General features: G+C 46.6%; 2 protein-coding genes across 5 annotated transcripts in view; both read right to left on the bottom strand.

The window, feature by feature from the left end:
- Positions 1 to 4,834: 4,834 nt before the first annotated feature.
- GABRP (gamma-aminobutyric acid type A receptor subunit pi) lies at positions 4,835 to 26,180 on the bottom strand. 4 transcript variants are annotated; one of them, XM_088063537.1, is made up of 13 exons: positions 24,013 to 24,132; positions 23,341 to 23,526; positions 23,109 to 23,223; positions 19,404 to 19,581; positions 18,586 to 18,675; positions 17,198 to 17,307; positions 14,760 to 14,827; positions 13,532 to 13,749; positions 12,633 to 12,715; positions 10,205 to 10,342; positions 8,839 to 8,991; positions 7,742 to 7,935; positions 4,835 to 6,803 (listed from the first exon to the last, which is right to left on the bottom strand). In XM_088063537.1, exons 5-13 carry the CDS (start codon positions 18,639 to 18,641, stop codon positions 6,489 to 6,491), a joined length of 1,335 nt encoding a protein of 444 aa, XP_087919663.1. In that variant the 5' UTR covers positions 18,642 to 18,675; positions 19,404 to 19,581; positions 23,109 to 23,223; positions 23,341 to 23,526; positions 24,013 to 24,132; the 3' UTR covers positions 4,835 to 6,488. The 4 variants fall into 4 exon arrangements, with proteins under 4 accessions (XP_087919663.1, XP_087919665.1, XP_087919664.1 ...); XM_088063539.1 differs by lacking the exons at positions 19,404 to 19,581; positions 23,109 to 23,223; positions 23,341 to 23,526 and adding an exon at positions 26,151 to 26,180 and having other exon boundaries at positions 24,013 to 24,122; XM_088063538.1 differs by lacking the exons at positions 23,109 to 23,223; positions 23,341 to 23,526 and having other exon boundaries at positions 24,013 to 24,136.
- Positions 26,108 to 26,456, bottom strand: part of KCNIP1 (potassium voltage-gated channel interacting protein 1) — a 179,113-nt gene continuing 178,764 nt past the window's right edge. The window contains exon 8 of the mRNA XM_088063540.1: positions 26,108 to 26,379. Coding sequence (XP_087919666.1) covers positions 26,173 to 26,379 — 207 coding nt within the window. The 3' untranslated portion in view covers positions 26,108 to 26,172. The remainder of the gene's footprint in view (positions 26,380 to 26,456) is intronic.

The following is a 26,456-nucleotide window of genomic DNA, read 5'->3' as shown; positions in this document are numbered from 1 at the left end:
GGGTGATGGCGAAATTCCCTTCTCCCCACTGCAACAGCTCCACGCCCAAAATGTCTTTCCCCGAAACTGAAGAAGCCGCCAAACTGTCCCGAGCCTCCCCTTTCCCTGCCCCCTTCCCCCCCTGGGCCCGGCTGAACTCTTTGTCTTTTGTCGAGCACCCACCAAGTACCCGCAGTGAAGTTTCCCGCAACTAATGGGTAAAAATTCCACAGGCGAGCCAGAACTAAAAAAAGGACACCTAACCCCCAACAAGTGTTCAGCCTGTTCTACTGGGTCAGAGCAGGCTACAGGTGCCTGTGTCCAGGGAGTATGTGCATTACCTGCTATTGTACCCATCTCCTAGAACTTTTCCCCCACAGTGTCCAGAACTGAGCTTCAGTCAAGGTGCTTAGCTTACCTGAGAGCAGTATTTAGTTTTGTTGAGGTGGCAAATGGAGGTGACTGATGCCATGTGCTGGTTCCTCCCAGAAGCGCTGACTGGGGCAGTCCTGGGATCCCCAGACAGGCCGTTTCTGGGGCCAGTGTGCTGACACTGCTCTCATGAATCTCATCATTAGTACTATAAGCACATGAACAATAAGTTAATCCTACTGTAACATGATTATTAAATCCATTAATCAAAACGAGGAGGTCCATAATTAACTTATCCTCCAGCATCAAGTAAATGATTCTGCTGTGAGCTTTAGGAAAGCAATAGTTCATTAATATGCAAAATACAGTGGGGCTATTAGACTATAAGATTGTAATTGTATAATTAAATTATAAATTATAAATTTTGCATATTTTAATAACAGTTTAATTGTTTTCTTTGTAGGTTAAAATGGAGGTTCATATTTTTAAGGTTTCACATACAGTTAAAAGAAAAATCAAAATTAACGTCTGCCCCCTACCTGTAAGCTGACCTTTCCATGACAGGCTTTGACCAGACTTTTGGTGACTCACCTTACACCTGTCTCCAACAGTGGCCGACTGTAGATTTCTCCTGTCATGCATTTCAGCAAATTCATTGTAGGTCACTGTAGACATTCAAATTTTATCTTGAAAAGACAAAAGAAGTGCCTGACAGCACTGTGTGCTGGTACCAGATGCTGGGTTTATTTCAATACAGGCTTACTGATTCCTTTTCCCACAAGTTCTTTCCAAGGGGCCAGATATATCAAGGATTCTTTTTCAAGTCTCTTCTGTGTCTCTGCTGTCCCAGTACACTAAATTTCTGAAAACTCTGCAGTCTTATCCAGAAACACCTGAGCCTCCCACGCTAGAAGTGAAAGGTGGTGCTGGAAACATCAGCAGCTGTTAATCAAGCATTCCCCTGAAGTCATTCTCTTGAGAGGCGCGAGTTGCAGCGAGGAGATTTTCACAGAAAATACCAGGAGGACATTTCACCCATATGCCCTGCCCACATTTCCAGCCTGCTGAATCCAGCCTGCTTCCCTTAACCCTTTTTCTGTACACTTCCATCATGTATTGCAGATAGAAGCAGGAGTCATCATCGTTCCTCTTCCTGGATATGAACTTTTGTCCACCCTCTGTTTTGGGAATGCTTTTCCATTAGCCCTCTGTTTTGCACAGACCACAGTACTTTCAGGTGTCATGTTTTACTGCAGTTTCATGCAGAGAGAAGCAATTTTTGTGCCAAAGGCAGTTGCTGTGTACATCACCAGTGACATGGGAATGCCACCAGATACAGCAGAGCTTCAGACACCAGGGCTTGGGCAAAACACATCAGCACTTGGCACACAAACCCAGTGAATAAAAGAGCAACACAAGAAAGAGTCTTGCACACACTACCAGCTACAAGCAGCAGGACAGAAATGAGCAGTGGGCAGCAAAGGATGGGAAATACAGGTAGGGCTCTTGGTGGCACCCACTTACATTTGCTTCCAGGGTGTGGCTGGCATGAGTGAGAAAGCGTCCAGCAATGTCCATGTGTGGCCCTTGCTATTCTCAGCCCCTTCTGGGTTCAACATGCAGCAGGATGTTGGAAAACTGGCCTGGCTCCTACTGCAGACCTGCATCAAATGGACTCTAGGCATTTGCAGCTGGAATAAAACAAAATAGAAAACCCCAAAGCCACATTGTGATAAATGTAACCTTGGATAAAAATTCGTGAAAGAATAAATAAGTATATAACTAGATTTGTAACAATGTAAAAAGTATATAAAATATAGTGTGGCCGAAGAATTTCCCCAAACCCAGCAGTAACTACCCATTCAGGCGGTAACGACCCTAGGCGACGTTCATCAGCCTGAAAGAAAAAGCAGGTTAAACCAAACAAAGAAAGGAGCCAGGCCGAGATATGTGTCGACTCCACAGCGGACTTGGATACTTCACTCTGAGAGCCCAAACCGAAGATAAAATCAAGAAGCACTCAGAACTTTTACATACGAGAGGACTCTGCCCAGTCGTCTATTGATTCAGTTCCACGGTTCCAGGAAATTCATTCAACCAGCCATCTAAACTCTTTGTTGAACAGTAACTGCTCAGAGTTTTGGCCTCAGGACACAAAATCCCTATAAAAATCCCGGACAGTCTACCCTCCTTCGTGGATTTGGGAACACCTATACCTTTGGGTATAGACCCCTGTCCACCCAGCGCTGCGCTGTTTATTTTATTGTGGTTTTTCCTCGTTGTTTATTTTTATTATAAAAATTGTTTTATAATAAACTGTTCTTTTATTTAACCTAAATTTGCCTTTGCATTTATAACAACATGGTTCTGACATCAGCAATGTTTCAAGGTGCTTTTAGCTGACAGTCTGAGCAGTAGTGTCAGCTCTGGCTGCTGTGGGTGCCTGTCCACCCCTTCCCTGCAGAGGCAGAGACAGGAGGAACATGAGGAGGCTGAAGCCCAAAGCTGATACTGGTGCTTCTACCAGCAAAGTTCTCCAGAGTGGCAACCACATTGTTTCCTGGGAAAGTCTAATGGGAAGGGAGATATCCAAAACTTGCAGACAATGAATATAGAGTATTTTTTTCTCAGCAACCTTAGTGTTGATGGATAGGACAGTTTGCCTTATCCAGTTTATATTGGAGCAGCTGATACAAAATTACTTCATAGCTGGATATTTATAAGAAATTTCATTTCAAATAATAGAGTTTTTGCCTCTGGTGGTGCTGTGGTTTAGCCCTATTAGTACTGGGAACTGAATCTTTAGGATATTCCAGCTGTAAGTGTAGGACCTGTCTGTCTACGGAGCAAAATGTGATAAATATAGCATTGGATAAAAATTCGTGAAGGAGAATGAAGAATTATATGTTATATTTGTAATACTGTAAAGATACAAAATGTAAAATAATCCAGAGATTCCTTCCCGAGTCGGACAGTAACGATCGACGGCGACGCTTATCAGCACGAAATAAAGAGCAGGACACAAGCAATCAAACCGGACAATAAGAGTAGCCCGGTCGAGATATCCATCTCCTCCGCACCCAAACTGGCCACTCCACCCCGGGAGATGCAATCAGAAGACACTCAGAGCCATTCGCATGTGAAAGGATTCTGCCCCGTCGAGATGGATCCGGGAAGTTTATTCACCCACACATCTAGACTCTTTGTTGGACTGTGCCCACTCCGGGTTTTGCCTCAGGATACAAAAATCCTTATAAAAACCCCGGACCGTAGTCCCTTCCTCGTGGATTTGGGAACTCGGTACCTCTGGGTACAGACCCCTGTCCACCCGGCGCTGCGCTGATTTATTTATTGTGGTTTTTCTCCTGTTGCTTGTGATTGAAATTGTTTTATAATAAATCGCTTTTTATATTAACCCTAATTTGCCACTGCATTTATAACAAAAGTTAATATTTTCCAAAGCAATGAAAACTTTATAATGGAAAGTCATATTAGCAAAAACTACCTATTCCTAAAACCAGCCAGGAAATCAGGCACAGAGCGGAAATCCAGGGGATGATCCTTCAGCTGCATTCTCTCACAGCAATACTGAATATTCTCCATGCCAGTGAATGCACAGATACTCCATCTTGGTCCTCCTCTGGGAAAGCCACCAGAAACTAAGCCGTGATATAAGCAACATTCTCTCACCTTGTCTCTGCTGCACATGAATCTTGCATAAACTACTACTGTCCCTTGAGGGAAATAGGATTCACCCCTGGTGCCAGGCCTGAGCCACATCAAAGCATCAAAGCAATGAATTGTAACAAAAGCTGTGGCTAATGAAAGCAAGCCCTGAGGGCAGCCACCTGCTGAAATCAGTGAATTGTTCAGGCTGGAAAAGGCCTTTTGGGGAAAGGGTCTATAGCACAAGTCACACGAGGAGCAGCTGAGGGAGCTGGGAAGGGGCTGGAGCCCCAGGAGGGGCTGAGGGAGCTGGAAAGGGGCTCAGCCTGGAGAAAAGGAGGCTCAGGGGGCCCTTCTGGCTCTGCACAAGTCCCTGGCAGGAGGGGACAGCCGGGGGGTCGGGCTCTGCTGCCAGGGAACAGGGACAGGAGGAGAGGGAACGGCCTCGGGCTGGGCCAGGGGAGGCTCAGGGTGGGTATTATGGAAAATTTCCTCACTGGAAAGGTGTTGGCATTGGAACAGGTTGCCCATGGCAGTAGCGGAATGCCCATCCCTGGATGGATTTAAAAGCCACGTGGATGTGGCACTTGGGGACAGGGCCTTGCTAGCAGTGGCCTTGGCAGTGCTGGGAGAACAGCTGGACTCGATCCTCTTGGGGGGCTTTGTACAAGGAAATTCCTTTTGTTAACATTAATATTTGGCAACTAGTGTAAAACATGTTAGGGCATTTTACTTGGGTTTTAAAGAAAGAAGCCAATACAGAAAAGAGATAATGATTTTTTTTTGTAGAGAATCTCTCTGAGGGGTTGTGTTCATATCACAAACATTCACTTTATTATGGAGTGGACTTCAAATGCCAGTATATACAAGCCAACACTTCATTATTGGAGTTTGTTTTTATCTACTTGCCATTGTCAGCCTGTTCCTGTCTGTCTCCTTGTGCTGCTCTTCGTAAAAGCAATGATTTACGAACCTGTGGGTTAGATCCCTCACAGTACATCGTGGTGAAGTGGTTCAATAAAAAGTTATTAAAGGAAAAAATCTAGTTTCACGTGCTCTGCTCACCTTCTCGAGAAACCCCCAAGAAGAGATTCTTAAGCTAAGCAAACATTGTAACAAACGGCAAACTGAGGCCTCACCCAGCCAGAACTCTGCTGAATGGAGCCGCTGCAGGCAATTCCAGTTGCCCACACATCTGCAGGATTGCCCCTCTCAGTGATGAAAGCAGCACAGACCCAAAAAGGGTGCTGGGGTGGAGCAATCTGTCACAAAATGTTCATTTTACAACCAGCAAATAAAGACTTGCAGTACTCTTTAGTTACACAGTACCAATGGCATTTGGTTCTCAAATGTAACTGTGCATCCACATTTCATTCATCTTTAAAAGAAAACTCTGGCTCCTGCTGATTGCAGGACAAACAAAGACTTTGGGCAGTTTCCAGAGCCCTCTTAGAATATGGTTTTTCTGAAAAAAGTAACAGTTTTTCAACGTAAAATAGAGAGTGAAAGGGTGATTTAAACTAGCCTACCCCAACCCACACAAGTTTTTCACCCAGCAGCACTACTGGATTGTCACAGCTGCACAGCCACATAAAGGAGGGGACGACAAATAGACCCCTTGTGCCTATGGCTGGCAAGGAGTGAGAGCTGCTTGTAGCAGTGAAGGCCAAAGGAAACACTCTCCAGGACAATAAACAATTTGTAAGGAAGACATGGAAAGTGCTAGAATCTGTTCAACTGCAGTACAGCAGGAAGAGTATAAGAGATGTGTTACAAAATTATTTTGGTCCCTCTATTTCGTGTTCCCAAATCTCTGAAAAAATGCAGCTCTACAAACAACAATCCTCCATCTGTCTCAGGGACAGAGAACTTCAGCAAGTGAGGGTTACCTCAGTGAGTGACAGATGTTAAAAGCACTGTGCAGTACCGAATCACCGTCCTGGCACTGCACCACCCGGGACAAAGCAGCACCATGCACGGGAGCTGTGCTGCACTGCACTGAGTTCCTGCTGCTGCCTCAGGGCTCTCACTGTAACAGAGCAGCTATTGAGGCAGCAATCACAGTCCCTCTGTTCTCTCTGGCAAACAAAAAAAAACCAGTCACAATCCTATACATCCTCTGGGACATCTCAACTCAAAGGTCCCAACCTGCTCTAAGCTACCAAAATAATTCTGCCACCTGTAGTGCTCTGTAGCTGCCAGTGCAGTCCTGCACACACATCTCCAGCTAGGTGAGGTGTGGAATGAAATGCAGCTATGAGCAGAGCAGTCCAGCACAACCACTCAGCTGAACAGCTGCTGTCAGAGTCATTGCTGCTGATGCATGCACACCTCACACACTTGGTATGGGTACCTCAGGAAACACAAGGAAGCTTTTTGTCCACATTGAATTCACTGAGGTTAAGTACCTGGATGCGCACTGATACAATTCCTCTCCTGCTGAAGTAGGAGAATGAAGCAACTAATTTCTACTAAAAATATAGATAATAAGCCCAATAAAACACATTGACCACCATGAAAAACAAAGGGAAAAGCAATTTGGAGTAGTGGTCCACATTGCCAGGATTCTGAATTGTGAAATAACCAATAATCCTGTGCATTTTGTTTCTCAAGACACACTTGATTTTCTCATGACTTTTCATGGTCAAGTCACTGCAGTTAACATTATTGCTGGAAATCTCAATGCTTGTGAAGCTGATTTTCTGTTTATAGCTGGTGATGGAATTGTTGAGGATGTTGGTGATGTTAACTTCTTCCATTTCTTCAGTCAGCTCATTTGCAGGCCCCTAGGAAACAAGAGTGACGTTTAAAGGTCTGTATTCTCCTGCAGAGGAAGGAGACCATAAGGATAAAGACATAAGAGCACAGCTTCATATGTGATCATCACAACATTCAAACACACCTTTCAGCTGCTGCCTAATCCTAGGAGGGCCTGAGGTCCCAGAGATGCCTGTTTCCACCACTGTATTTCTAGAGACATTTTTAGATCATTGAGCAAGTCTTACTCTGGGTAATTCAACATCCATCTCCTACAGAATACCTATTTCTTCTTGTCTACATGGTAACTTAATGGCTGGCAACTCAGTATTGAGGTGAGAAACCTCCTTTTCCCCTGAGAGCATTTGGGCCCTTGATGACTGCTGGACTGCAGTCATACCTGATTATTTAATTTCTCACACTAAAGCATAGCCCTTGAACAATTCACAATCCCCACAGAACACTGTGGGACAGATGTTCCAAAGCATCTTCTGGGAAGGGAGGAAGAAGGGTTCAGCTTTCCTCTGGTAGAGAGAAGGACCTCCCTTATTGGAGTTATTTGATAGAAGAGCAGAGTTGTGGCTCTTCTCTGTGTGCATTTGAAAGGAGCAGATGTCCTTGCTGCTCACACCAGCCCAACTCAGGGCTAAGGACTCAATGCAGTGCCAGGCCCAAGTGCCCTTCTGTAGTCCTGTGAACCCAACAGCACTCCAGTTAAGGCTGTTAACGTAATTAACAGAAGTTAATTACAGTTAAGGCTAACTTCTGTAATGCTCAGAAGTCTGCCAGAGACAGAGCACTCCTGTGCTATTTGTGTTTGTTATACACAAGAGTTCAGATTTAGTGCCAATTAGGAGAAGTATTGTTGATGTATCTGTAGCAGGAAGAACATTTGTCTTGAGTGAATGAAGAACTAATTGCTGTCAGTCCAAGACCAGTGGCCTTATTAAGGTACCTTGGGCCTTACCTCTTCTGGTATTTTAGCTGCACACTTCTGTGATGAGCTGTAGTGAGCCACTGCATATTCCACAAGGGCGCCAAAGATGAAGCTGAAGCAGATGCCAAGATAAACATCAATGGCCTTAATGAAACAGTTGGTTTTTGAAAGTGAGCTTCGTGAGCCGATCATCAGAGTTGTCATAGAAAGCACTGTTGTAACTCCTTGGAAAACAGAGAGACCATTTCTTGTGGACACTGGAGAAGTCTTGGCCTACCCTTCTGCTCACGTCATTGCTCTCTATTGCTGGCCAGATAAAGCATATCACTTGTTACCAAATCCAAAGCATCCATCATAGCAACTGAAATGCTTTTGTAGCATTCGCTAGCTTCACACAGGCTCTCCCTGTCTTTGGGAGCTTGGCTCCAACAGGCAGCCGGCTCCCTTCTTTTTCATGCTTTCAGTAAAAGATCCCCGCATCCTTCTCTCTCCAAAGCACACCACAAAGGTCTGTCCTCTGCTCTCTGCAGTGAATCTCCTGGGAGCTTCAGCCACACACAGCCCTGCAGGTGGGTATCTGTCCCTGCTACAGCATCTCCTCCACACCAACCCAGCTCTGACCCAAAGAGCAGCAGACCATTTATCCCTGAGCATGTTGTAGTGCATCTAAAAATCTTGGTATCTCCCAAGGGTAAAACTCACCTCTGGTTTGTGTAATGTTAGTTCCTACCTGAGAACCTTCTTTCCTTTCCCCCTTCCCATTGGCTGTGACCTCCCTGCATCCCCTAATCACCCCTGCCCCCTGGTATAAGAGATAAGACCCAGAGCATTTTGGTCTCTTTCTTGCCCCGGATGGACAACAGACAATAAACCCGGGATTATTCCAGCAAGTTTGGACCTCCTGTGTCTAGATACTTTGAGTCCGTGTTGTATCCAGTCCAGGACCCCCTCTGCTGCCTGTGTCCCCAGACCAGCGGGCCTCTCACCACGGGGGGTGGGACAGAGGGGTCCCCCCAAGAGAAAGGACTACAACATGAGCAGGTAGCTCAAGAAAAGTACTGGCTACACAGCCTTCAAAGTCTCCTCTGCCTGCTTAAATCTTCTCCATTCCTCAGACAAGGACTCACCAATGCAGGTTCTTGCAGGCACTGAGTCCAGTGTGATCCAAAAAGAAACCCAAGACAACATGACAAGCAGAGTGGAGGGCACATAGGTCTCCAAAATGAAGTAAAGGACATTTCTCCTCAGTTCAAACTGTAATATCAGTCGTGGGTAACTGCCTGTTTGTGAAAGGAAGAGACTTGGTGAATGTGAGGTTCCCAAGGATAGCTGAAGTAAAATTTGCTGCCCAGCAGCAGCCCCTCAGCTGATGGAGCTCAGCAGAGCTCCTGCAGGTAACACACCTGACGTGGGAGGACATGCACAGTGCTGACAGGCAAAGAGGCACCTGAACAGCACCTGAACAGCACCCTCCTCTCAAAGGGGCTCCTGGCCCTGAGCACAGAGGAAGTGTCACAGCAGGGCCCCAGCTCTGAGCAGAGCAGGGCTGATGCTCTCACCTGTTTTCTCACACCTTTCCCAACACCTGCTCTGAAGGGCACTGCCAGGTTCAGCCTTACCCAACAGCTGACAAACAGGCCAAATATTTGTCTCTCAATGTCAGCAGGCTCTGGCCCACATCCCAAAGCATCCCTGAGTCTTGTCATCACAGAGAATCAGGCCCCCATTTTTGTTAGTGATAATGGTATCTTTTTGTGCTCAAAAAAATTCAGTCGTCTTTTAAAAACCAATTTGTTGTAAATACTGACATAAGTGTTCTGAGGCTGGATCGGTAGTGTTTTCAGGACATAGTTTTGCTCTATAAACAATCATTCCTTTTGAAGCGTAGAAACAAAGTCCATGTTGTTCATGGGCTGTGTATGCAACAAAAACACAAAACACTGTTATTTTTAAAATCTTATTCTAAGGAAGTTTTTCTCCCTTTCATAGTATCCTTAATTGGAGAAAAGAGTGCTTTACACTGATCATGAAAAAGACAATGAATTCTGGTCTACAAAAATATGTTATTCCATCATGATAAAACTGTAATTTACAAACAAATGTATATTAAAAAAATTAATTTTATTCTTAGTTACTGTAAACATTGCTCTCTGCAGTACCTACAGACTGCACTCCTGGATAGAATGCATAGAGTTTCTTCAGATATGTGTGGAGGAAAATAAGGAGAATGAAAAAAAAAAATTAAAAATCCATCAAATGAATACAGTATATTTTAAACCTCCATCTTTCTGTGGATTTCCATTTTACAGAATACCCTGACTGCAACTCATAGGATGTCACCACCTTTCTGTTCATCTCTTTCTGTGAGATTAAGATCTCCTAAAGGCTTTACTGGTTCAGGACTGAGTCAAACGATCCCGACCCACAGGAGGGATGGAGATGGGATGGGGAGTACCCAAGAGCTTTCCCTGCTTTTTCCTCTCACAGATTTACCTGTCTCCTGCTGTGACGTGGAGACCAGGGTGTGGTAGCGCTCCACCGTGTACTGGGAGAGCCGCAGCTTCTCGATGCCATGCACGGAGTTGTTTCCTCTCAGCCAGGTGAAGGTGACATCGTTCTCATCGTAGCCCCCTGGGGAGAACACACACACTGCGTGACTGCAGTGGCCAGGGAGAGCCCAGCTGTGCCCTGTTCAGTCTCCTGGGGGAGCAGAAGCCCAGCACTGCAGACTGGGCAGAGGACCCAGAGCTGAGTCTGACACAGGGGCACATCGACTGGGCTGCCTTCACTGCCCTCGGCCTGCTGCTCTGGAGAGGGACAGGAACATGCCTCTGGGAATGACACACGACATGCAAGGCTGCTGAGAGCCTCTTGCAGGTGTTTACATGGGGTATTTCTGTTTTCAAAGATAATCTGTTGCTGTCATACACAGCTTGATTACATACAATGGGATATTAGTACTGCTGTGACTGACCCACAAACACAGTCTGAGAGGAGAGCAGGAGAAACACAGTGGTTGAAAATAGAATTCAGATCCCACTGAGCCCCTTACCATGGAGCAGAAGCACATTTCACCGACTTATGTATTCAAGTGATTCAAAACATCAGAAAAAGCATTTTCAGTTAGTCAGGAGCTTACAGCTGAGACTGCTATGTGATTATGAACCAGGCTCCTCTGACTGGGTACACATTGTCCAGAAAGCCTGCTCATAAAAACAATCTTTTCTACTAATTCCTCCTATCCCCAAAGGCATTAAGTCACTAAGGACAAACAGATGCAGCAACATTTAGGTAACACCAAATTCCTGCCTCAAAGCAGTGGGACTCCATATATGTCATCTGAGTGCATGCCTTCAGGGGTGTAAGTGATGACATGACCTCAGGTTAGACTGAGAGATAGCTCAGTCTGAAGGATAAATCTTGTGCTGAGTTGCCAGCCTGCCATTCCCTTCAAAAATTTGACTTAATTTAGAAAATAAGTCCTTCAGTTTCACTGATTTAATTATTTTATTAAGAGTCATTCTTTGAGACCATGTGTAGGGATGTAGTGATTCTGATAATAACCTATTTGTCCTGGTAGAAGGAATCAGATGCAGTTACAGCTCTATTTACATCTAATTGTGTTTTTTTATTAGACACAAATTACCAGAGCTTGGGCATGATGGACTCCTAAATTAGGTGTCCAGAGCATGAATCCCTGAGCAGAATCCTAAGCATGTGACTTCTCAAAGTTCCTAAGTGGTTTTATAAATTGTGGTTACTCAGGAAAATTTTATAATAAGTGATAGATTGTTGTTAATTCATCTGGCGTAGATTTAAACAGCATTATTTCTGGGCACTTATCCTAATGAAATCTCCAGTGGGCAATATGTATGTAATTTCATTGGAATTATACAGCAACTGAGCATGATGTAGGACCCAATCAGTTTTAAACCAGGCCTAAACATGCTCCGCTTTAGCAGAAGAGGCCAATCATTATTATTTCAGGAGCTATTCTTTGTAATAAAGTTAACCATGGTGAACTAATATGATTTTAATGTGAAAATAATATGTGCTTCCCTAGGTGCTTCATGCTGCAACCCCAGAAGTTAAAAAACTGGTCTTTTCTGTGCTGAGATGGTGGAAGTTTGGTTTTGTGCCATGCACAGGAGCTGGCTGCCTGCTCATCCCAGGTCCAGAGCAGCAGCGCTACACTGGCTGAGCTTTGGGGTAAGCACCCTGCAGCGGCCCACGTTGCCCTGGAGTCTCTCTCAGCCAGCACTGTCACAGGTGAGCTTTTAATCTAACTGAGCAGAACTCACTGATAGAATTCCTCTTGAGACTTCCCAGTCTAAGACTCTTTTGTTGACAAGGGTCCCATCCTCTGTATCCCGTCCCAAGTGGGGGGAAAGGTAACGCAAACGTGGGTTTGGCCCTAATTTCAGCTCATGAGTTTGAGAGCCATGTTCATCTCTAATTCTTGTGAGAACCACCCTTCCCAATGTCCTTTTACAGTGGGAATTTGGGGGGTGCAACAGGTAGTAGCTACCTAAAGATGTGAACATCCTTGTTGTATTCTATCACATACACTTCCCCACAAGTTAGATTTGAAGAAGCTGTGTGTTCAAAAGGACCTGAATTTTGAAAACCAGCCAGTATTACTACATCCTTTCTGTGCAATATTGAATTATCTACACTTTAACAAAAGATTCTTTATTACCATTTTTTTGCATAAACTGCACAGTGACATAAATTCTCTGGACTGTGTATTACAACACAAACATTTGAAGAATGATGATGCAGAAGTTGTTTCCTTCTGGACTTGTTAATTCGCAGGAATAAAAATCTACTCCAGAGAGCCACTGTGCTTAATCCAAATGTTCAAGATGTGTAGCTTCTCATGAATAAGCAAATTTAGAGTTTTTTAGAATGTTATACTTACAGCTTGCTAGCTGCAGTTGGCATGTTTGTGTGTCCATAGGGTATTTTGACAGGTCCATGTTACAGGCAACAGTAGTAGTGATTCTGTAGGTAGAGAAAGAACTCTGAAAATTTCAATAAAAGCATGTTTTATGCAGAAAACTGGACCACAAAGCTCTGCTCTGTCAGTTAGCTTATTTGGATCTATGATATTAATTAACTGAGAATCCTCAAGAACAAGCACCCTCTGCAGCCATCCTAATGAAAATGTAGCCCAAGCAGGAATTTTGCTTTGAACTGGTGGGATATAGAGTGTAGACTCATATTTTTTCACATTGCTGCAATTTGCTCATCTCAAGGAGTCAGTGCTTGCGATATGGGGCACAGTGACTAATTGCACACATCCTCTGACGTGGAGGTAGCTGAGTTTTACTCTGCAGCTGAGGTAACTGGGACCCAGTTACTGCAAGCTAAGGAGAGCACTGTAAGAATTGCTAACTCAAGTGCTGTGCACCTTCTGCAGTTCATGGGCAAATATGTTTCTTGGTAAAAAACAGAAGACAACACTACATGGCACTGGATAAGCAAATGGTTTCACACAATCAGTTAAACTTCTACTGTTGTTATGATGTCCTCCCTCCATTGCTCCCCTGCCCCCATCTGACTGGATTTTTCTTAGTGACATCTGAACTCGTGAGCTTTCTGAGCAGGCCTCAGGACACAACATGTACTGTGATAGAGATCCTGATTCTCGACTGGCATTTCAGAGGCCAGAACAGGGGGAAATGGATCAGCAGAGAACAGTCACAGCTGGCTTGTTGACCCCAAACTCATGATCTGTGACAGTTGGTATCTGCTCCTGTCCAGGGTGATTCTGGAAATCTATTCTGAGCCTGCAGCAGCAAAGCCAGGTCTCTGTACCTTAAGGCATACAAGACAGTGCCATTAGAGAACAGCCTGACGAGGCGGTTGCCCACGGTGACATCATGCAGGAAGGACCTTTTTGACTCCACAACGTAGGTGTCAGGCACCCAAAGCAGCTCCACCAGGCGAGCATCCAGTGTGAAGCTCTTGTTACCATGGAAAACCAGCCGAGGGTCTGTCCAGCGCTGCTGCAGGCAGATGGTGGCTGTGTAATCCTGGGGAACGGAGCAAAGCCTGGGGATGTGTGTCCAGGCACCTGCATGGCACAACTGGGGCACACCACGTGTGTGACAGGGGACAGAACATATCCTTGTTCAACCTCTCACAGCCAAGATTCACTTTCATCACAGTTTTATTCACTCTGTAATATTTCTAATACACTTTTACTCTAAGGTGTGAGGTTTGAGGACTAAAGATTGTACTTAGAGTAATTTATGTTTTTAATGAGCAGTTATTGTAACCAATGTTTTTGTGCCCATTTTGCAGATAAGAGAACTGATGGAAAGCACACACTTGAGGCCACCCCACAAATAAGTCATTGACATTACAGAAATAAGTCATTGCCTAGAGCTGGGAAATTCCACAAGTACTATAAATCTGGTCATCAAAGAGGCACTGGGACTTTGGAGAAAAGTGGTAAGTGAATCCAACCTGTTATGTCAGGGATGTCTTAAAAAAACCCCAAACAAGTGAAAAAAGAAAACTCGTGCCTTCTATTTTAATAGGAATTTTGAATCTAAGAACACTGGGATTGAGTTCAGTTTGGCTTGCCAAAATCAACCTGCAGTGACTGGAGTGTTCTCACAGTGCCCCACCAGGGAAGAATAAGCAGTACCCACTCAGCTCTGAATCTGATGCTTTGCTGAGCCTTCTGGACACCAAGGCACTTCTGGACTATACAACTTCCTTCCTCACAAGGGATGCCACACAGGATTGATTTTTTCTGTTTCCACAGGGTCTGATTTCCAGGAGGTGCTGAGTTTTTAACCAGTAGGACTCTTGGAACCACTTCTATTTACTTATAAGCCCACATTACTATGGCATCTACACATCTGCAGTCACAAATGAGCTCTGTTTTCATCCCACCACTGAAAGTGGTCAACAGCCCCTGAACAGCAAAGCAGTTTCAAAATGACCATTTCTGTGCTGGACACACAGGAATACATATGAAGTCTCTCAGGCATATCCCAAACTTAACTTGTAAAATAAAAGTTCTTTCACTTACCATGTCACTTTCAGATATGCTAGAAATACTTGCAATGTCCAGACTCATTGCTATTTGTACAGGCTCTCCTGCAGAGGAAAAGTGCTTCAGCAGAGAGAAGGGAAGTGTGAAAGGCACAGTAAAGCCATTCAGGATGCTGTGCAGGGTGGGCAGTGTCTTCAGCCTTGCTCGCTGTCAATAACACTGCAGAGGCACAGAGGGTCAGACACAGTTTCAGAGCTTTAGGCTCACAAATGACACGATCCAAAACGCAGCTGTCACTGTTAGCGAGCTGGAGTTCTGTGTTTGGTGATGGTAGCAGGGGGCCGATACCCAGCAGCACTGGCTGCGAAGCTCAGCAGTTCAGATCAGCAGCAGTTCCGTGGCATTTGCCGTTGGACAGGCAGCCAGGGCCACTTTGTCCTTTGATCCCAGCCCACAGCAGGCACAGAGCCGCCGGGCTGGGAACCTCTGCACAGAGCACTTCCCACAGCTCGGGGAGCACTGAGCAGCCCCGGTTCCTGGGGAGGAGCCACCGAGATTCCCAGCTCAGGATCCCCGAGAAGCCGCGGCCTCTGCCCGGCTCCAGCTCCACCTGAGCCGGTTCCGCGAACCGACAGCAGCTCCGAGCTGCGACCGCCGGGAGCCACCGCGAGAGGGCAGCACCGCCCGGGACAGCCACACCGGACGGGTGACACCGAGACCCGGGACAGGGGAACACCGGGACAGGGGAACACCGGGACAGGGGAACACCGGGACCCGGGACAGGGGAACACCGGGACAGGGGAACACCGGGACAGGGGAACACCGGGACAGGGGACAGGGGAACACCGGGACAGGGGACAGGGGAACACCGGGACAAGGGAACACCGGGACAAGGGAACACCGGGACAAGGGACAGGGGAACACCGGGACAAGGGAACACCGGGACAAGGGAACACCGGGACAAGGGACAGGGGAACCGGGACAGGGGAACACCGGGACAGGGGGACACCGGGACAGGGGAACACCGGGACCCGGGACAGGGGAACACCGGGACCCGGGACAGGGGAACACCGGGACCCGGGACAGGGGAACACCGGGACAGGGGAACACCGGGCCGGGCCAGTGCCGGGGGAACGAGGGGCTCAGAGAGCGGCTCGGCGCTTTCCAGCTCAGCCCTCTGTGCCTGGGTGACAAACCAGCGGTGCCTTTCCTCCTGGAACTGCTGAAACTCCTAACACTGTGGTTCGTCATCTAAACCACAGTGAGGAACGACCAATGGACACAATTTCTCAAAGTCTTTCCAGGTGGTTTTGGCTTTGATTGTTTGTTTTAAACTCCTCATAAATCTATTTCGTTTGCAGCAGATGGGTATTTTTTAAAGCAGCTGTTCACGTCTCTGTCTATTCAGACTCAAGCCTGATGCATTTACTGACCGTGGGACACAACTGTGAGGACTCGGCCTCCAGGGGAGGTCACACTGCATCCTGGCCACTTTTGTTTAACATTTGCTGCGGATGCAGTGGATCTCTGTTACATTGCAAAGAAGTGTCTGCTCACTGGTGTCTCAGGGTTTAGAGGAGCTTTTCTAGTCCTGCATCAGGTCAGCCATTCTAAGCATAACAAGATGGTAAATTCTGTATTGTCCCAGACATCTATTACCATGGCCAGAAAAAGGAAGCAGCTCAGGGCTGCCAGTAGCAGCAGGTCAGTACACAAAGGGAAATATTCATGGCCTTGTGAAAGCTGATGGGAAATGTTTCTGTCAAGCAGGGTTTCATTAATTGTTCTGACACAAATCCAAAATTAATAGAAATAAAAATGTCATTGCTGTTTCTTAAACTTTCAACACTTTTCAGGTACTGAATGTCATTCTGAGAAACCCTTCCCTCTGTGTGATGGCAGTATCCACTGTGGAAGGCAGGAGACCTGACACCTAAATTGCTCAAGAGCTTCAGATAAGTTTCTAAATTCCTGCCTGCTCCCGACTCCCCAGAGTCTCACCAGGGTTTGAAACAGGTTTCTGTCCCAGTGTGAGGTAAAAGCATGTGCCAAAAGTCAATATTCCTGGCAAGAAGAATGCTTTGTTCCTCTATAGCTGCATAAATAGCTATAATAGCTGTACATAACCAAAAGTAAAGCAGAAAATCACGAGGCTCAGGCTCTAAACAAAAGTTTGTACAGTTAGAGCAGAATTTAGTTATTTAGTCAGCTCTTTCATAGAGATGTTAAAGTTTATAAATTCCTGCTCCTCACCTCACAGCTGGACCTGTTCCCAAGCCCCACACATACGTGCACCAGTTATTCAAGACAACAGTGGATGCAAAGAAAGGAGGGCAGCCTGGGACACCAGCTGGTTTAAAAGAAACACAACCTTTGAAACTGTAGCACCCTAAAGCAAACTTAAAGCCTGCTCTCCCTTCCACATGAGCCTTACAGACTGATTTTAAATGCTCCCTTGTGTGGAGCCAACATACCACCAAAGTAGGGCCGGAGGTATTTGTTGTACCCCATGGTAAGGTTCTCAAATCCAGGGAGGGATGTTGTGTCCCTACCATGCAAGCTGGATCCATGGCCCAGAGAGCTCCTGGGGACACAAACAACAGCTGTTACATGCTGGGCACATCTGGTGTGCAGCTGCTTCCAGCTTGCGCGCAAACAAAAAAACTGTATAAAATAGTTATTAAAACCAAGTAGATAATTGAAATCACAAGCATTTGCTCATGCTGCTGTCTTGGCTGAATAATTAACACCTTCAAGAGGTGGGAAAATGGCAAATTGCCTTAGTTGATAGCTACAGGTTACACACAGTATTTTAAGAATGTTCTTAAAATATCACAGAAAAATCAAGCAAGGTCTGTAGATCACAAGCCTGAGCAATAAACCCCAATCTCTCCTTCCCACTCCTTTTTGTACAGATTATATAAGGAATATCCAATTCATTTTTCCTCCCATTTATGACAATCTGAAAAAAATCTTACAGCCCAACAGCTCTTCTAATCTCTAGTCCCCTAAATAAGCTTCATCCTCATAACATGTGAATGTCAGCTCCTACAGCTTCTGTCAGGAGTAATACTGGAGGGGAAAGGTTGAGGACTGTGCACTCACAGACACCTCCTCAGCTCTGTGGGCAGTCCTGCTCCAGCTGCTAGGGATTCTGAGAGTCCCACTCTAAATTACAACTCTGCAACTCTAAATTTACATTTTGTGGCTGGACATTGAAGGCAGGACTTGTGCTATGAGGGTGACAGATCTGCACCCTCACACAGTGACAACTGTGTGTGCAACCTCACACAGGGTTTGGACTGTGAAAGGTGAGTGTTATGGTGCAGGGTGGCACAGCCTCACCTGAGAAAAGTGTCACTAAGGATTAAGAGTTTGTTCTTGCTTTGGGCAGGAGGAGTTGGGAGGCAGAGCCTTTGCTGCTCCTAGTGCCAGGACCCTGCTCTGGGCAGCCATGGAGTTACTCAACCCAAGGGGTTTTCTTCTGTTTCCTTCACAGCTGGGTTAACCAGACCTTACAGCAGAACCAGATTTTGCACAGTATGTATGTAAATCAACAAATTTGGGACTTGTAGGTCCAAGGATGGTAATAACAGAGCTGGAGCCTTATGGGAAGTATTTCTGGTAAAAAAGAGCAACCTGTGCTGGATCTGAACAGGACATCAGGGGTTGCACAGTTAATGGACACATGGTGGTTTAGGGACCTATGTAAATTGCTCTCTCCTATACCGCATCCCTGACTGCACCCTGCCTCCTTTGGATGGGCTGAATAACTGGAATCATAGTTTATTTTTGACCCACATAATTTATGTAAAACACCGTTCAAATGTTCCCTTTAAAACAAAACAAACCCTCTGCTTACCTTTGTGTTGGAAGGAACAGACACAGAGTGAAGAAGGAAAAATATCTGCAGAACATGTCTGGAGATTGTTTCTGTATTTGCTTTGCTTGTCTGTGAAGAAGAAAAGAAAGACAAAGTGTTGTGGTTTAAGAAAAAATGTTTTAAGGGAAGGAGACAGAGAAAGTAAATCCTGCACAGTCAGAACCGTCACAGAGCGATGTTTAACATGCAGTGTTAATGCATGTTATGCAGTGGCTCCTGCCCTTTTTCCTGGCTAATATAATTTTTCAGCATGTTCTATCACTTACCACATAAAAGACCCTGATGACAGCACAGGTCTTGAAGTCCTCAACAAATTCTAGCTCCTCTCCTATCATTGCCTATGAGTTGGCAATTAGCAATTAGCTGATATTGAGAATGGCACCATGGGAAAGGATTGATTAAATAGGGAAATGTGTGGGTAGTTCCCAGAGCAGTCAGACTGAAGCCAAGAGAGATCCTGCCCACAGATGGCAGTTCCAGCCTCTTTTAGAGCCAGGCTCCCCTGCCCAGCCTCACAGGAGTGCTGTAACTCTGTGCTCCATTGACTGTACCTGGGATAAACCCCTGCTATTAACAGCAACCTGGCAAAAGCCACTCGGGTGCAGCAGGGCATGAGGTTGTTGCAATTAGAGGGTTTTGTTGACTTTTCTGGGAGTGGAATCAAGTTTGGCTGCTAGCCCAAGACTCCTTGGGCTGGTGCTGGCCTTGGAGCAGGTGCCACAGTGGCAGCTCTGAGCTGTGCTCTGCTCTACTCTGATCTCCAGCTCCCTGTTGGAAGCACTGCTCCAGTTACATACCTTTTTTTTTTTCAGATCTAGCACCTCTCTCATCACATATGGCATTTAGGACTTCAGCTTCCAATGTGGCTGCGCCATAATAACCCAAACATCATAAGTTTTCTGCTTGGGTTAGATCCTCCCTCTCGTAGCTCCTCACAGCCCCACAGAGGACGACACTGCCTCCACAGCTGGTGCTCTGCCATGGGACAAGTAGAACACCAGGAAATAACAACTTTGCCCATACAGAGACAGTAAAACACCCAAATATTCAAGTACTATGAATGCAGGGCATCCCACTGGAGAGGATTTTTTTTTTCAAAACACAATATGCTCTAATATCGGTCCCACATGTGAACTGCCAACAAGACTTTGCTCTTCTAGTCCGTTCTCTGAAATGGTACTCAGATGTTTCTAGATGTTCTCAAGGGCTTCTCACTATAATGTGAAGATGCAGGACCAGAGAGAGAATAATTTACCTGCCCACAGCAATGTTAGGCCACAATTTTGATTGAAAAGGAGGATAGGATAGGTCCAAGTGGTTTAAAAAACTTGTAGAAAGTTGATTTTACAAATTAGACTTCATTTAAAGTATGAGACTTCATGAACTCCAGCTGAGGAGCCTCTCATGATCATCCCTGCTGAATATCCCATGTTTTGCACAGGATGACTGTAAAGACAATAAATATATCAAGGACTGGGAGGTAGTGACATGGAAATCTATAAGTACTGCTGGGCAAGAAAAAGATGGCACCAGTGCCCAGAGCTGAACATAACCACAGCATTTCTTCACTGCTCAGTGTATCAGTTAATACAGGGAAAATTCTGCTGTTATAGGGCAGGGGCTTTCATCAGAGATTACCAGTACTGGGAAAACCTTATAATAAGGTTGTGTATTTATGTTTCTCTGTCCAGTAAAGGGTTTCATTTTAGCAGAAAAATGTAGCTTTAAACACTGTTTGGTGATGAAGGGCATAGTCAATACACCAAGAGACTACAGCAAGCACATGGCCACAAAACCCTCAGTGAACATGTGGGAATTTTTCTTCCAGGCTTCCAGGTAACAGGTAAATGTCAAACAAACTGTGCAGCTCCCCCGGTAATTCGGGATTACTTTCCTTGGTCATCAAAAGGAGCTGCTTTCCCCCGCAGTCCCTGGCAGGCACAGCACAATCAGTGCCAGCAGTCGCTGCGTGCCCTGGGCCAGCCCTGCCGGCGAGAAGCAGCAGGAACTCGCTGACCTCTCCCAGAAGGAAAGGAGTGATGGGCAGGTCGCTTTTTTGTATCTCCACTCTGGCTGAGCATCTGCCTCTGCAGCACCTGCCCAGGACGGAAAGGAGCTGGCAGGGCTGAGCAGAGGGAGTGAGGGTGAAAGGAGCTGCCAGCAAAGAAAAAATAGGAGATAGGGCCTGGAGGAGCACAGCTCAGACACAGTCATTCATCTTACACATCTGTTAGTCTGCGTTTCTGCAGGGTAGTGAAACACCCCTCACCACAGGAAGTTTTAGGGGAAACCAGCCATATTCTGTCCTGAGCACCTCCACAGCCCACATTAACCCCACACACTTATTTCGCTCTTGCAGGCAGCACATGCCCTTCCATGCCAACATTCAGTTTTCCTCAATAAGTGCTCAATATCTACAATAAGCACAAAGAATTTCAGTATTTCATCTGGACTGGTTTCCATACTACCTAATTTTTAATGGCCATTCAGCACTAAGTTTCTTAGTGCAATGTGGAATTTCATACAGTAGTAAAACAAGCAAGAATTTTTTTAAAATCTGAACTGTCCTCGTTTTAAATCACTCAAGAAATCGCAAAAATGTTCCCCACTTTGAAGAACAGAGAAATTAAGGTACTCAGAGGTCAAGTTATTTGTGTTGAGTGTCATCAGTAACAGACTTATCTGTCAAGATGAGCAAGTCTCCTGCAGAGCACGTACCAAGAGCTCCTTGCTCACATCATACCAGGCTCACATGTCTCCAGGAGATGCTGCCAGCATCAGCACTGGCAGCCTCACAAAGGCACTGCAGCACCCCTGCTGCCGCTGTCTGAGCCCAGCACTGTGGAGCAGCCTCTAGATGTGCATTGCCTTCTTTCCCTCCGCATTCTCTACATCCCATTGGGATCCACTGCCCCAGAGCCTGGGCCCTTCCCTACCTGGCCGTGGGACTTGGCTGGGGGCAGGCACTGGTCTGCCAAGTACCAGCTTTATTTAAGCTAATCCTTCACACAAGTGACCATCAATAACTGCCAAGCTACTTCCTGAAAGACACAGATCAATTGACAGAGTATTATAACCCCTTTAAATATTAATGCCCTGTCAGGGAGACAATTGCACTGGGCCTAGGGACTCCTCTGCTATTAGAAATTATGCCCCAGCCTTAAATAAATTAACTCAATAAGTGTCTTACCATGAATATAAATTCCTGCTTAGGGCTTGCAAATAAAATGATTTAGAGCTGTTCTTTGAGGAAAGATGAGGTGTTTAAACTTGCAAAAGAGAAAGGGCTGCCATATTCATTAGTCCTTTGTTTTAAATGGACTGCTTTGTTTTACACTCAAAGCAACCCTTTTGGAAGGGAGAGGGAGGAATATGGAAAATTGTTACATTTGCTTACTCTGGGCTGTATAGTTTTGGTTCTGCAAAGATGCAGGTGTCTGCTCCAAGCTCCAAAGGCAGCTCAGGGCCAGGCCAGCTCTGCCCCAGGAATGCCCAGTGCCAGCAGCAGAGCATCCCTGTCCCACAGGGCACCTGCAGGACTCGAGGAGGAACAGGCTGGTGGCTCTGGACAGCAATCTGTGCTGCTGCCTTGCTCCCTTTGGTGCTGGCAGGAGGTGGGCACAGCCACCAGGTCTGAGAAACTTCCTCTGCATCCCTGAGGCTGGAGGGATCTATTCTGCCTTGCCCCGAGGTAGAATTTTATCTCAAAAGTGGACACAATGTTTCTGGTTTTTGCTTTTCAGTTTGTATATACAAACAGTTGAGAACTGCAAGATACACATGAAGGACACAATTCAGGATTAAAAAAGAGCCACACTGATGCCACTCAACTGAAACAGAAAGGTTTGTAGAAGAGACCATAAATTCAGCTTACTTCTTTTGTCCTAGACAGAGGAACATTCCATCGAAAGCCACAGAGACCCTTAAGCACAGAGAATTTTACAAGTGGCTCAAGAAGCTTGCCTCGGCAGCAACTTCCTCCTCCTCCATGGCTTCCCTTTGCTGCACTGGGTTTGCACAGGTACCTCTTGCATACCCAAGGGTATCAGTGAGTTGCTGAGCTGTTGTGACACAAACCCCTCCAGCAGAAATGCTGCTTGTACGCTGCAGCTTTTACCTACAGCACCTGAATTCCCTTCTGAGTTCCCTGAGGGCTGGGAGAAATTTAATGCAGGTCTCAAAAGTGAGAAATTGAGACAAAAAGAGAGTGTGGACAGGGAGAGGGGGTGTAGCCTGCTTGGAAGCAGGGGATACACAAGCAGTGGCAAGAGCAGCTCTCTCTCCCCCCTCCTTACTGGCCCCCACATCCCCAGGACTGAGAACCCACTGTGGTGCCTGAGCTACCATAGGAACTTCAGGCACCCACCAGCACCTGTGGGCACTGTTTCCCAAATCTTCGCTCAGAACTCCCAGCTGCCTCAGTTTCCCCACAGGCCTCACATTTACATGGCATGCAGCCACCAGCCTCAAGCTGGCCCCACTGCCCAGTGGCCAGTGCTCACCCCTGGATAGCCCACACAGACATCACCAGCCACCAGCACAGGGCTGGTACATTTGGGGCCACCGAGATCTTCAGGTGATGGGAAGATGCACCTGTGCACCAAGCGTCAAAGCAACCTGCAGAAGGTAAAGAGAGCAGTGGCTTGCCAGCCCTGAGCAGCAGGTTGTAGCCCATGGAAGGGCAGCAGCAGAGTTCACCCTGCCCCAGCCCCGCTGCCGCCCCTGGCACGGTACCTCATGGTCCCTCTGGGCGCTGCCGGGCCCGGCTCTGCCGCGGATCGTGGGGGAGAGGATTCTTTAATAGGCTTCTATGTGCTAGCCCAAGGCCACGGAGGGAGGAACACCTGTCAGCCCTGATCTAGCTTTACAGCCTGCTTGCTGCTTTGGTTCTGCCTCCCAAGAGCAGAATTCATTGCTGGGCTAGAAAATGCAGATAAATCAGTCAGTTCGCAGCACATTTTATTTTTTGTAGCTGTGCATTGGGCTGCTGGCAGCATCAAACAGAAGCAGCACCTATTCGTGCTACAGGGAGAGGTGAGGGTGGGGCTCTTGCCAAAGACTGCCTGCAGAAAGGAGCACAGGCAGGACGAAGGTGGGGGCTCGGCACCGGCAGTGACCTGGAGCCAGATGCCATCCCAGCAGCAGTACTGCCCCACTTCAACCTTTAAGGTGACTGCCAAGCCAGATCATTACATAACCTATCTTTCTAGATTTTCCAAAATAAATGCCTGAAAGACAGGCTAAAAAGGGGAGGGAGAAGGCTGACATTCTGCAAAAAGAATACTGTAGACTTATTTACAGCAAACTTTGTGACTTGACAACAGTGTCTACAGCAACAGAGAAAATAAACCACTCAGTTGTTATCAGTGCGTGTCTTTTGGGTGAAATGATAAAGCAAACACAAACCTGAAAGCAGACTCGGACTGGACAGGAACCACTTTTAGTCGATGCAGTCCCACCCATGGCTCTGGCCCCAGGATGCAGTGCTGCTCAGCCACCTAACTACCGGCTGAGGCCTTTGCCAGGGAACACATAAATCCAGGTAGTGACCCTTCCCTTCCCTTCCCTTCCCTTCCCTTCCCTTCCCTTCCCTTCCCTTCCCTTCCCTTCCCTTCCCTTCCCTTCCCTTCCCTTCCCTTCCCTTCCCTTCCCTTCCCTTCCCTTCCCTTCCCTTCCCTTCCCTTCCCTTCCCTTCCCTTCCCTTCCCTTCCCTTCCCTTCCCTTCCCTTCCCTTCCCTTCCCTTCCCTTCCCTTCCCTTCCCTTCCCTTCCCTTCCCTTCCCTTCCCTTCCCTTCCCTTCCCTTCCCTTCCCTTCCCTTCCCTTCCCTTCCCGCACCTTCCCTTCCCTTCCCTTCCCTTCCCTTCCCTTCCCTTCCCGCACCTTCCCTTCCCTTCCCGCACCTTCCCGCACCTTCCCTTCCCGCACCTTCCCTTCCCTTCCCTTCCCTTCCCTTCCCTTCCCGCACCTTCCCTTCCCTTCCCTTCCCTTCCCTTCCCGCACCTTCCCTTCCCTTCCCTTCCCTTCCCTTCCCTTCCCTTCCCTTCCCTTCCCTTCCCTTCCCTTCCCTTCCCTTCCCTTCCCTTCCCTTCCCTTCCCTTCCCTTCCCTTCCCTTCCCTTCCCTTCCCTTCCCTTCCCTTCCCTTCCCTTCCCTTCCCTTCCCTTCCCTTCCCTTCCCTTCCCTTCCCGCACCTTCCCTTCCCTTCCCTTCCCTTCCCTTCCCTTCCCTTCCCTTCCCTTCCCTTCCCGCACCTTCCCGCACCTTCCCTTCCCTTCCCGCACCTTCCCTTCCCGCACCTTCCCTTCCCGCACCTTCCCTTCCCGCACCTTCCCTTCCCGCACCTTCCCGCACCTTCCCGCACCTTCCCGCACCTTCCCGCACCTTCCCTTCCCGCACCTTCCCGCACCTTCCCTTCCCGCACCTTCCCTTCCCTTCCCTTCTTCCATTATGATGTTGCCTATGACAACCTGAAACATTTTATCTGTGTGCACATCAGCACCCAGTGTTCATGTTTTTTAACTCCACTTTAAAGACAAAAAATACAATTTAAATGTAAAAGAAGGTTGGTGTAACCTCTTATCAGATAAAGGAATGAGTTTGGGAACTAAAAATTAATTGCACACTCAGTTCTAAGTGCACAATGTTCTGTTATTATCTCAGATAAATGCACAATTGTGGTTTTATCTCTGGCCAAAGCTCTTACCTGATATGATGTCACTCCTTTTTGCTCCCTAACTTGTTAAATAAATATTTCATTCCTACAAGTGACTGTCAAAAGCTGGGCAGGTATTTTAACTACACCAAATTAGGATTTATTGGAAATAATAGTATTTTGTGTTAATTGGATGCTACACACTCAGGGTCAGCAAATCAGATCAAGATGTACTCATTAAATGAGCTGCAGTAAGTACTAGTTTCTAGTTTTTGTGTTCAAGAGACAGAAGGTTATCTCTACTGATAGTGCGTGGTATTTGGAACTGTTCTGAACACCATAAACATCAAAGAAGCTTAATTAAAAGGCTTTATTTTAGTTTAACTTTCCTCCCAAAGGACCTAGGCCTGTATTGTTCTGTCAAGAGAGGGGTGAAGAATATTTTTAAGGAAAAAATGCCAAAACACTTTAAATTAATCTATGATTGTTTTATGCTTCTCTGCAAGTGAGATGGCACTGACCAGTGGGATCCAGCCCAGGGGCACAGCAGTATCTCCACTAAACAGGCACAGTGCCTTGGGAGGTGGGGATGCAGCAGGGACCCCCACAGCTCTCAGCATCTCTCCAAGCACTGCAGGAATATACCCAATTCAAAATCTTTTGGCTTCTCATTTTGTCCTGAACAGTCAGAGAGAGCTGACACAGACACATCCCCGTGCTTTGCTGCTGAGGTAACCGGATGTTGATTATAGGACAACACTTATTATTTTCAGCATTTGAGAATAATAATTCTTGCTGAGGAGCTCTGGCCAATGGAAGTCCGTGGCTTCATATTATTCATGTGGGAAATGTGTGCTCCCAGCAGAGGAGTGAAAGAGCAGATAAATCTCACCTGAAGCTCTTGTCCTCTGCTGTTACAGGTGAGCATCGGTGCCACGGTGCTTCCCCAGGAGCTCCAGCATGGCAGGGGTGGGAGCTGCTCCTTGGCAGAGTCCCTCAGGCCCAGGTTTGTCAGCTGTCAGGTGGCTGTGTGTATCTCCACTGGGAAGGACCTCCTTGAAAAGCTTCTCCAAAGAGCACTTCAGAATTTCCATAACTGATGTCCAAGAAGCAAGCCTTTCCTGCTTATGGGTGAAACAAAATGAGGTGGAAGAATCACCGAGGTTCACATGGGTTTATCTTTCTAAACTTATCAAAC

Source organism: Pseudopodoces humilis, chromosome 17 (assembly GCF_049639895.1).
Source record: "Pseudopodoces humilis isolate 2021_Gansu_Grassland_sample_001 chromosome 17, ASM4963989v1, whole genome shotgun sequence".
NCBI classification, from domain to species: domain Eukaryota; kingdom Metazoa; phylum Chordata; class Aves; order Passeriformes; family Paridae; genus Pseudopodoces; species Pseudopodoces humilis.
The sequence above is the reverse complement of the archived record's forward strand: the minus strand, read 5'-3'. Positions and strand labels throughout refer to the sequence as shown.

Bases quoted from the DNA above. Each gene is read 5' to 3' on its own strand.
- GABRP (XM_088063539.1), bottom strand. From the start codon at position 18,641: ATGTTCTGCAGATATTTTTCCTTCTTCACTCTGTGTCTGTTCCTTCCA. The intron at 14,828-17,197 runs GTATGTTGGCTC...TTTCCTCTGCAG, and splicing joins CCTCCGGCCCTACTTTGGTG to GAGAGCCTGTACAAATAGCA. The intron at 10,343-12,632 runs GTAAGTATAACA...TGTTCTCCCCAG, and splicing joins CCAACTGCAGCTAGCAAGCT to GGGGCTACGATGAGAACGAT.